General features: G+C 60.0%; 1 protein-coding gene across 1 annotated transcript; it reads right to left on the bottom strand.

Moving 5' to 3' along the window:
* Positions 1–8,545, bottom strand: DLL3 (delta like canonical Notch ligand 3). The gene is made up of 9 exons (XM_012774622.3): positions 8,463–8,545; positions 8,041–8,322; positions 6,990–7,047; positions 5,034–5,276; positions 4,113–4,330; positions 3,173–3,395; positions 1,193–1,781; positions 918–1,002; positions 1–233 (listed from the first exon to the last, which is right to left on the bottom strand). Exons 1-9 carry the CDS (start codon positions 8,529–8,531, stop codon positions 228–230), a joined length of 1,773 nt encoding a protein of 590 aa, XP_012630076.2. The 5' UTR covers positions 8,532–8,545; the 3' UTR covers positions 1–227.
* Between the last annotated feature and the right edge of the window lie 1,948 nt (positions 8,546–10,493).

Here is a 10,493-nt window from a genome sequence, read left to right as displayed (position 1 = left end):
TAAGTCACGACTGACCAAAGTAAGAGCCTTTATAGATGTTTCCGGAGAAATGGGGAGAGAAAAAAATAGGACATAAATAATCACTATTTACAACTTCCACAGGAAAGTTCTCGTGGCTACCCTTTCCAGCTTGAACTCCAAGGGGGCTGGGGCAGAGACTGGGCACCACCAAGCGAATACAAAAATATCCAGGCTCAGACTCCAGGTAAGGACGGAGAAGGGACAGGTCAGGCCTAGAAATGAAACAAGTAGGAAGCATCAGTAAGGGGTCCCCCTCCCCGCCCCTCTTCCCTGTCCCAGAGAGCAGAAATCAGAGGAGAAGCTCTGGCCCTGGCTCCCCGCTGTGTCCTCTTCAAGCCCATTTCCTAAGGGAAGACCAACCGACTGCTAGCAGCTGAAAACAGCAAGAGGGACGCAAAACAGAATTAAAAGAAGTCAAAATTGAGACTCGGGCTTGAAAACCTTCCCGAAGGCCAGGCGCGGTGGCTCAAGCCTGTCATCCTAGCACTCTGGGAGGCCAAGGCGGCTGGATTGCTCGAGGTCGGGAGTTCAAAACCAGCCTGAGCAAGAGCGAGACCCCCGTCTCTACTATAAATGGAAAGAAATTAATTGGCCAACTAATATATATAGAAAAAATTAGCCGGGCATGGTGGTGCATTCCTGTAGTCCCAGCTACTCGGGAGGCTGAGGCAGGAGGATCGCTTCAGCCCAGGAGTTTGAGGTTGCTGTGAGCTGGGCTGACGCCATGGCACTCACTCTAGCCTGGGCAACAAAGTGAGCTCTGTCTCAAAAAAAAAAAAAAAAATTAATTTAATTTAATAAAAACCTTCCCGAGACTCTACCGCCCTCTCTTGACAGAAGGAAGGAGGCCGCGTCCCCAGCGCGCACGCGCGTGGCGGGAGGGGGGCTGTGGCTACCTCCCGGGCGTAGATGGCAGGAGCAGATATGACGTAGATGGCTCGAGGGTCTCCTTCTTCAGGGCGACTCCAGTCCACGGACGGACTGTGGGAAGAAAGGGGGGAAAGGTCCAGGCCCTTTAAATCCTCGGGCCTTGCTTTCCCGGCCCATCGCAGAGGCGAACCCAAAGCCACCTGGGGATAAAGGAGACCATCGGGAAGACGCATCGGGAGTGACACGGAGATTGCTGCAAGCAGCCAACGCGACAAGACGTCGTCTGCGCCCAGCCGCTCACCTCGGGCCATCCTCGGAGCCCTCCTGCGTCCTCAGGTTGTTGAGGGCTTCGGGGAGCGCGTGCACCGAAGGCTCCGGGGTCCCCGGCAGCAAGCGAGACCCGGTATCCCGGGCAGGGCCGCGGCGGCGCACGCGGACCAGCAGGAGCGCGGCCCCGGCCAGGCCCGCGGCCGCCAGCAGCCCCAGAGCCGGCGGCAGCAGGAAGCGCTGCGCGTCCCCCTGCCGGAGGCCCGGCGGGGCTGCGGGCAACGCGCCTGCGCCGTCCGCGCCGTCGGGCCGGACGGGGAACTCGCAGCGCGCGCCCATGTAGCCGGGCGCGCAGGCGCAGACGAGGCCGGAGAAGTGGGCGTAGCAGCGGCCGCCGTGGGCGCAGGGGCGCGCGGCGCAGGGGTCGGCGCGCTCGCGGCAGTCGCGGCCGCCGAAGCCCAGCGCGCAGGAGCAGCGGCGCGCGCCGCCGCCCTCCACGCACGTGCCGCCGTTGGCGCAGGCGCGCCCGGCGCAGTCGTCCAGGTCGTGCTCGCAGCGGGGCCCCGCGAAGCCCGCGCGGCAGCGGCAGCGCAGGGCATGGCCCAGGTCCAGGCAGAGCCCGCCTGTGGGGAAGGGGACGTCAGGGCTGGCGGCAGGGGGCCCCCCATGCTCGCCCCCGCTATTCCTCAGCTCTGCAGTCGCCTTCCTGGGTCCCCTTTCTCTAACTCAAGGGCCAGCCTCTTGGGGTTTGCCTGGAAAGCCAGCTCGCTTTTTCTTCCTGATGAAGTCTGGGACTCACTCGCTGTCACCTCTTTGGCTCTCTGTGCCTGGCTCTTTCTACAGTTCCCAAAACCACCGGGCCTGTGCCCACGCCTCCTGCCCAGAATGCTCCGCCTCCTCCTGCCTCCTTTTCTCCCATCTTTTTCACCTTTTCGCGTCCCTAGCTCACCCTCAGGTCTCTGTACAGATGTCCCCTCCTCCAGGAAGCCTCTCTGACTCTCCCAGCCCAGCCCTGACCACTGAGCCCTGGGCTCCTCCAGCCCAGCCCTGACCACTCTGGCTGTCTGACCACGAGTGTGTCTTGCCCTCTAGGCTGGTCCCCGCCCCCGGAGGCCAGGGGGTCACCGCCCTGTCCCCAGTACCATTCATCCCAGAGTGTTTTGGAGAGAGTTACTATATCCACTAGCAAGAATCTGCCAGACCCTTTACATTCATGGTCTCCTTTAATCTTTTAACACCTGTATCCGATCAGGTCTCTCCCCTGCTCACAACCCTCCCACGGCTCCATCTCACACAGGGTAAAAGTGAAGGTTCTCTGGGAGGCCGAGGCGGGTGGATCGCTCAGGGTCAGGAGTTCAAAACCAGCCTGAGCAAGAGCGAGACCCCGTCTCTACTATAAATTGAAAGAAATTAATTGGCCAACTAATATATATAGAAAAAATTAGCCATGCCCGGCTGTCCCCTGCTGGCGGGGACCTGTAGCCTGTAGTCCCAGCTACTCGGGAGGCTGAGGCAGGAGGATCGCTTGAGCCCAGGAGTTTGAGGTTGCTGTGAGCTAGGCTGACGCCACCACACTCACTCTAGCCTGGGCAACAAAGCGAGACTCTGTCTCAAAAAAAAAAAAGTGAAGGTTGTCCTTGTGGCCCAGGAAGTCCCACAGAATTTGCCCCAGTCACCTCCTTAACCCCGTCTCTCCCCCTTGCGCACCTGCTGCAAACACACTGGCTTCCCGCTGACCCACGACACACCAGGGACGTTCCTACCACACCAGCTCTCCCAGGGCAGGGCTCCCTGCTGTAGCCCAGTGCCTGGACTAGGGCCTGAGACAGTAAATTCTCAGGAAATATTTATTCGATAGGGGCTACCCCCTTGCCCTTTCACGGAAGAACAGCCTGGGCAGAGGGGGCAGGGCCACGTCCCCAGGCCCCGGGGCTAGAAGAGGCAAAGTCACCCAGGACTGTCTGAGCCACGCAAGACCCCACCCTCGTCCCTAGCTGTTCTAGTCCCCCCTCACCGTTGCGGCAGGGCTGCCGGCTGCACCGGTCCACCCTCTTCTCACAGTTGGAGCCTTGGAACCCAGGCGGGCAGTGGCAGATGTAGGCAGAGTCAGGGTCTGCGCCGCCCACACACAAGCCCCCGTTGAAGCAGGGTCCATCGGCGCATGTCACCCCGCTCACCTCGCACCGCAACCCGTAGAACCCACGGGGACAGGCACATTCAAAGGACCCGGGCGTCTCCTGGGCAAGGGCAAGAGGACTTTGGAAGGGAGTTTCCTTGGGGCAAGATCCCATCCCCCTCCTCAGTCTTAACAAGGGGGGGCTGCTCCTTGTCCCGTCCCAAGTCCCAGTATGCAGGGGACCTCACCCTGTCCTCCCCAGACAGCCGTCCTTCCCTCCCTCCATGTCTCCGTGTCTGCCCGTGTAGCACCGCAGGGAGCAGGACCTGGAGGCCCAGAGGGACCCCATTCCCACGGACACACCTACCCCACCAAACGCTGCCTGCCACTCGGCCCCGTCCCTGGATTCTGCCCACATAGACGAATCCTACTGTGAGGTCCCAGAACTCGGCCCACCTCCTCCAGGAAGCAGTCTCTGCATCGCCCGTCCCAGGCCCTCGCCCTAACTTGAACCCTGAGTTTCTCACTCCTCCACGGTGGCAGTGTCCAGGGGCCACCTGGGCTCCCCTTTAGCCCAATACTACACACCAGGCTTATTCCCACCCCCCACCTTTGCTGCCCGCCCCCCGCAAGCCACTCACCTGGCTACCCTCTAATCACCTCTCCGCAGCCTAATCACACGAGAAGCCCCAGCCCTGGGCCATCATCTCCAGGACGCCCCCTCTGATGTCTCTGGCGGCTACCCCCAGACCTCCTCCCCAGGCGCCCCAGAGAGGGCGCGGTGGCAACTCCCAGCTAAAGTACTAATCAGGGTGACGGGGCAAGGGGTGATACTGACACTACAGCTGCCCCCATTGGCACATGGGTTCCCATCACAGGGCCCAGGCCCAGGGATGAGGCATCCGGCGGTGGCAGAGGGTGGCCCCCTAGGGCTGAGACAGCTGCCGGCTGAGACGGGAACCGTGCAGAGGGGCCCAGTCCAGCCCTCCAGGCAGCGGCATTCGTCGGGCTGCTCGCAGAAGCCGTGCTCTGGGCTGCAGCCTGCTCGACACGCAGCTGTGGGGGACAGAGAAGCAGAGAGAAGGGGGATGTCACTGTCAGAGCAGGCCAGGTCAGGATGGGAAGCAGGTTTCTGGGCACTTTCCATGTACCACCTTGTTTCATCCTTGTGACAAACATCTGGCCTAGATGTGTGACCCTTGACCCCCGTTTTACAAACAGGGAAACTGAGGCTGAGAGAGGTGAGGTGATCTGCCCATCTGGGAAGTGGAGGAGTGAGGAGGGGAACCCAGGCCTTTGGGCTCGAGTCTGTGCTCTAGATGGAAGGAGGATGGGGTGGGGGCCCCCAAGTCAGGGCATGGGGAGGGGAGACTGAGGGAGAGGGAACTGGGGAGGGAGGCTGGCCCTTCAGGGAAGATGGGAGGGTCCCAGCATCAGGAAAGGGGGCGCGTATGAGTTAGGGAAGGAACTGGAGGGTACCGGCGTGGGAAATGGGTGTGGGCTTCCTATTTGGGGCAGCAAGAGTGCTGGGAAGAGGGCAAGGCTGGAGAGAAGTCTAGCGTCCTCAGTTTCCCCGAAGGTGGTGGCTGGATGGTGGGAGGGGGCTGCAGTCCGCGACATTCCCCGGTTCACTGGATAGGGGCGTCTGGGGAAAGTGGAGAGGGCTCTAGAGTCCCCGAAGAGGGTAGCAGGGTTGTGAGAGGTGACCGGGGGCCGCGAATGACGCTAAGGGGGTTCCCGGGTGGAACGCGGGACTCACGCGGCGCCTCGCACTCGTCCTCGGCCGGCGCGCAGGGCCGCAGTCCCGGGCCGCACCGCGAGGGGGCGCTGCGCGGGCGGCAGAGGCGCGCGCACGCGGCCCCGACGGCGGGCGGCTCGCAGCGCGCGCGGTACGAGAAGCGCAGCTCCCAGGCGCCTGCGCGCTGCACGTCCCGGGCCCACGGGCCCCCTGCCGCCAGGCGCCGCCGGCCGGCCACGCGCGCGAGCAGGCTCCAGGCTGGCCCTGCAGGGAGAGGGGACGGCGGGACGCTGGGTGGGACTCGGGTGCCGCGATGGACGCCGAGCGCGCCGGCTCGCGCTCTCCCCGGCCCTCCTAGCGAGCAAAGCGCCTTTATCGAGCCCGTGACCCCCTTCCTTGGCCCGGCTGCAAACGCCCCTGATGCGCCTGGCGGTCCCTGTCGCGATCCCCTCTAGTACCCTAGGACCCTCGCGACGGGAACATTCTCTCACGGAAACCGTAATACCGGCTGGCGCAGTGGCTCACGCCTGTAATCCTCCCACTCTGGGAGGCCGAGGCAGGAGGGTCGCTGGAGGTCAGGAGTTCGAGACCAGCCTGAGCAAGAGCGAGTCCCCGTCTCTACTAAAAACAGAAAAATTAGCCAGGCATCGTGGCCCCCGATTACTAGACCATAAATTACCCATATTGCCTGAGACCTTGGCATACTGGGAGAGTGACAGTTTCCCACGGGCAAGGGTGTCAGACCCCAACATTGTGCCACAGTTTTCTATATCTAAACGGTGACCAAAGCCCCACTGCAGGCCTTCTAGAAACAGAGTTTCCCAGATTAAGACTACAAATCAGCCTGTATCTCTCCCTGGAACCTTTGCTCAATATTCTCCCTGGTGAAGCTGCGACATCCCTTAGGGCTCCCTGGGACCAACATATGAACAAGGCAGCACAGCCTCACGTAGAAGAGCCAGAAGGGGCCAGGAGCCCTAGCACTCTGGGAGCCCGAGGCGGGCAGATCGCTCAAGGTCAGGAGTTCGAAACCAGCCTGAGCAAGAGCGAGACCCCGTCTCTACTAAAAAATAGAAACAAATTAATTGGCCAACTAAAAAATATATAGAAAAAAATTAGCCGGGCATGGTGGCGCATGCCTGTAGTCCCAGCTACTCGGGAGGCTGAGGCAGGAGGATTGCTTGAGCCCAGGAGTTTGAGGTTGCTGTGAGCTAGGCTGACACCATGCCACTCTTGCCCGGGCAACAGAGTGAGACTCTGTGTCAAAAAAAAAAAAAAAAAAAGAAGAAGAGCCAGAAGGAACTCATATTGCGTCCTGGGTTCTCAAAATCAGATGACGCTAGAGCAGGGCTGTGAAATGGCATATCCTGCTCTGGTGGCTTGATCCCGACATAGTAAGAGACCTTCTCCCACTTCGCCCGGTGCCAGGTCCATGGCCTCCTACGTCCAGTACCTGGGCACTTCCCTGCCTGAGATGCCAAGCGCCCTTGAGTTGTTTTTTTTTTTTTTTTTTGAGACAGAGTCTCCTTTGTTGCCTAGGCTAGAGTGAGTGCCGTGGCGTCAGCCTAGCTCACAGCAACCTCAAACTCCTGGGCTCAAGCAATCCTCCTGCCTCAGCCTCCCGAGTAGCTGGGACTACAGGCATGCGCCACCATGCCCGGCTAATTTTCTATATATATTAGTTGGCCAATTAATTTCTTTCTATTTATAGTAGAGACGGGGTCTCGCTCTTGCTCAGGCTAGTTTCGAACTCCTGACCTCAAGCAATCCACCCGCCTCGGCCTCCCAGAGTGCTAGGATTACAGGCCCACCCTTGAGTTGTTAACACCCAGCACCAAGCTCCAGGAGCTGTAATGACATCGTAGGACCCCCTCCCCCACAGACAAGCCCATGTCACTATCCTGGATCTCACTTTGGGCCCCGATTCCCCGGAGTCCCCTCAACCCCACATCACAGTCACAAGACTGAAGAACTCACCTCCAATCTGCTCTCCTAACTCTTCTCTCCAGGTTTCGATGATGAGAGAGAAGGTGCCCTGGGCAGGTGGAGGAAGGGGAAGAGGAAAGAGTGGAAGACTCCAGTTAGGGCGAGTACCCAGTGAAGGCCAGTGTTCAGGGGACAGTTCCCAGAGGGACTAGCCCAGGGAAGGAGTGACATCTGTGGCTTTCTTTACTGAGCACTTTACTCAAGATACTTGGCTGAATGCCTCAAAAGGGACCCTTGTGAGATACCAGGATGATCCCCCTCCCCCCCCCCCTTTTTTTTTTGGAGACAGAGTCTCTGTCACCAGGGCTAGAGTGCCATAGCATCAGCCTAGCTCACAGCAACCTCAAACCTCTGGGTTCAAGGGATCCTCCTGCCTCAGCCTCCTGAGCAGCTGGGACTACAGGCATGCACCATGACACCTGGCTAATTTTTCTATTTTTAGTAGAGAAGGGGTCTCCCTCTTGCTCAGGCTGGTCCCATTTTATAGCTGAGGAGACTGTGGCTGGAAAACAGAAAGTCACTTGCTCGAAAGGAACAGGGTGTAGAATTCCAACACATGTCTGCTCACCTCTGTGCATTTGGGATGTGGGATGGGAGGTAGGATTTTGGAGGTGAAAGAGTAACAAATACAGGTCCCAGCTGGAGGCAGGGAGGACAGAAAAGGTGAGAGATTAAAGGTCCCCAAGACAAAGTGTAGGGGATCCCTAGGTGCAAGGAGATTGGGGGAGAAGGATGAGGATCCCAGGTTTTAGGGATCCTTAGAGAGGAGAGGTAGGGTTCTTTGAATTCGGGTTTCCAGAGATTAGGTTTGGGGTTCTGGGGATTTGGGGTCCCCAGCATACAGGGGACCCAAGAGGGTAGGGCTCAGAGGTCTGGGCATGTGGGGTTCCACGTGGTAGAGTTACTGGTCTGTCAGTTTTGTCCCCGCTCCACGCCCCGCGGCGGGGTTAGAGTCTTGGAAGCCGAAGGGCAGAAGGGGGTGGCGGTTTGGGTGGCGGAGCTAGGTCTCCAGCACCAGGACTGCCCCAGGGCCAGGTCTCACCGGCCAGCCGTCGCGGAAGGGCACGCGCATGAGTCCGTCTGGCAGCGGCAGGTCAGGCGCGGGCGCTCCGGGCTGCTCGGTGTAGACGGGTCCACGCGCACTGGGCGCCGCGCCCAAGGCGCACAGGGCCTCGGCGGCCTCCTCGGAGCCCCCCGGCTGCAGGCAGACTCTGAAGAAGAGGCGGCAGGGCGCCCGGGTGCTGCAAGGGGACCGCGGGGCCCCCGGGCCGGGGCCGGGCGCGAAGGAGTGGATCTGCAGCTCGAAGACGCCGGCGGGCCGCGCCTGGGGCGGAAAGCGGAGCGAGGTGCGGCGGCCGCGGGGACCCAGGTGTCCCGTCTGCCGCGCGCTCCCTCCCCAGGACCTCCCGCTCGCACCGCGACCCCCATTCATCCCTTTCCACGCCACCCTCGCCCGGCTCTGACCTGGGGGAGGAAAAGGAGCGCGAGGATCACTGTCTGGCACCGGAGCCGCGACGTCCGCGGGGAGACCATGGCCTTTCGGGGTCTGGGGAGTCGCAGCTGCGCGCTCCGCGGCCTTATATCCGAGGGGACGCCCCGCCCCTTCGGGCAGCCGCGGGCCCAGGGGACCGAGGGGAGGGGCCGCAGGGGACCGGCCGCGCAGGAGCAGCCGCGAGGTTCCGTACGTGGTCCCGGCGAGGGCGACGTCGGGAACGTGTGACCCTGCGCGTGGCTGTGGGCGCGGTGCGGAGTTAAGCCTGAGTGTGAGGCTGTGCACGGTTTTACGATTCCGTGAGTGCGTGTGGGCTGCGCGAGGGCCACTGGAGGGTGTACGCGACGTCGCGATTGTGTGTTCACGTGGTATCGTGTGGCCCAACGTGTGCCTGGACTTGTGTATGATTAACACATCGTGAGGGTGTAAATACTTCCAGGATTCCGTGTGTGGGGGGGGAGGGAAGAGAGAGAGCGCGCGCGCACCTGAGTGGGAGGCTAGAGGTACACAGGACTTCACGAGTGTGTGACGTTTTGAGATTGTGTGTCCGCGTGGGTGCTTCTCTGCGCATGCGCGCGTGTGTAAGCGCGCTCCTGTGTAGTCGTGTGAACCTGTGACTTTGTGGTCCGTGCGCGTGTCTCCGGGTGGCTGCGCGCGTGTGCAGAAGCTCTGCAGGGCTGTGCATAACTACAGGCGTACGCGTGGAGGGGACCGGGTTTGGGAGGCCCATGGGTGTAACGCTGGGTGTGTGGATACGAAGAAGATCCGCGGGTCTGTGTGGCCCCGTGTGTGCGTGTGTGTGTTTTCGTGTTGACGCTCCCCAAGACAAAGCCACCCTCCCAAACGCCGTTGCACCAGACGCCGGGCGCGGCGCCCCGGCGCAGAGGGGCTCCCAGCTGTATGTAAATGCCGCCATCTGCCGGGCGGCGCGCCCCTCCCCCGCGGGCCGCAGCTGGGCTGCCCGTTTGGCCTCCGGAAGGTGCGAAGAGCAAATGGGCAGGAAATTCCGTCTTCGCGTACCAGGGGCCCCGCTGCCCCCACCCCAGGATGAATGCGGGGGGCACCCCCGGGCCCTCCAGAAGCCCCTTAGTATTCCGGGACCTCGGCAAGAAAAGCCAGCTAGGAGCAGATGTTCCAGATCTGGTCACAATCGCTCTGCGCCAGGCCTGAGCAAAGCCCTTTGGATGGAGCAAACTCATCTTCTTTTCCAGAGTAAAAAAATTTAATGCCTATAAAATATTAGTAAGTATAGGGGAAAATACAGACTCAACTTATATTCATGTTTTTCTTTTATAGGTGTATGATACCGTGATCAATGAAGCATAGCCCGGCAGAGCCAGGCATACAGTAGGCACTCAGTAATTTTTTAATGAGTGAAAGAATACCTGTCTAAAGTTTTCTCTTAATTCTGAGGACCCTGGAGTTTGACCGAGGGTGGCCCATGGGTCAGATTGTGCAGAACATCCCAGGCTCCTTCCCCTCTATTTATAGTCAGTCTTTCCAGTCCCTTCTTTAATCGTTTTCACCATTCAAGACTTCACCTTTTCCAGGAAGCCCTAATAATCTCCAAGGGGATCACACATCCCCTCTGAGCTTCCACATCCCCCTGTGGATGCCCCTATCCTGGCCCCGACCATGTCCTTCCCCTGCATAGACTCTTCCATGGCTCGCTAGTGCCTTCAAAATACACTGTGAGCTTCTAAGGCTGACATTTGAGGCCCTCCTTCCACATTCCCCCAACTCTGACAGGTTCTGTGTCCCCAAAGGGTAGAGCCAGAACTCGTGGACTGAAGTTATCAAGGGGCAAATTGGGTTAGGTGGAGGAGTGAGCTTCTTCCTCATCACAGGACATATTCAAACAGAATTTGGGCAGCCAGCCGTTGGAGGAAGCAAATTTCTGCCCTGGATGTTCACTTGGGAGAGTAAAAGATTCCAGCTCTGAGAAATCTCAGCCACATGGACCCTGGGGGAAAACTTCTGGCCACAGAGGGAGCAGCAAGTGC

The sequence above is a fragment of the Microcebus murinus genome, chromosome 16, assembly GCF_040939455.1.
Source record: "Microcebus murinus isolate Inina chromosome 16, M.murinus_Inina_mat1.0, whole genome shotgun sequence".
Lineage (NCBI taxonomy): Eukaryota > Metazoa > Chordata > Mammalia > Primates > Cheirogaleidae > Microcebus > Microcebus murinus.
This window is presented reverse-complemented; position numbering and strand designations above follow the sequence as displayed.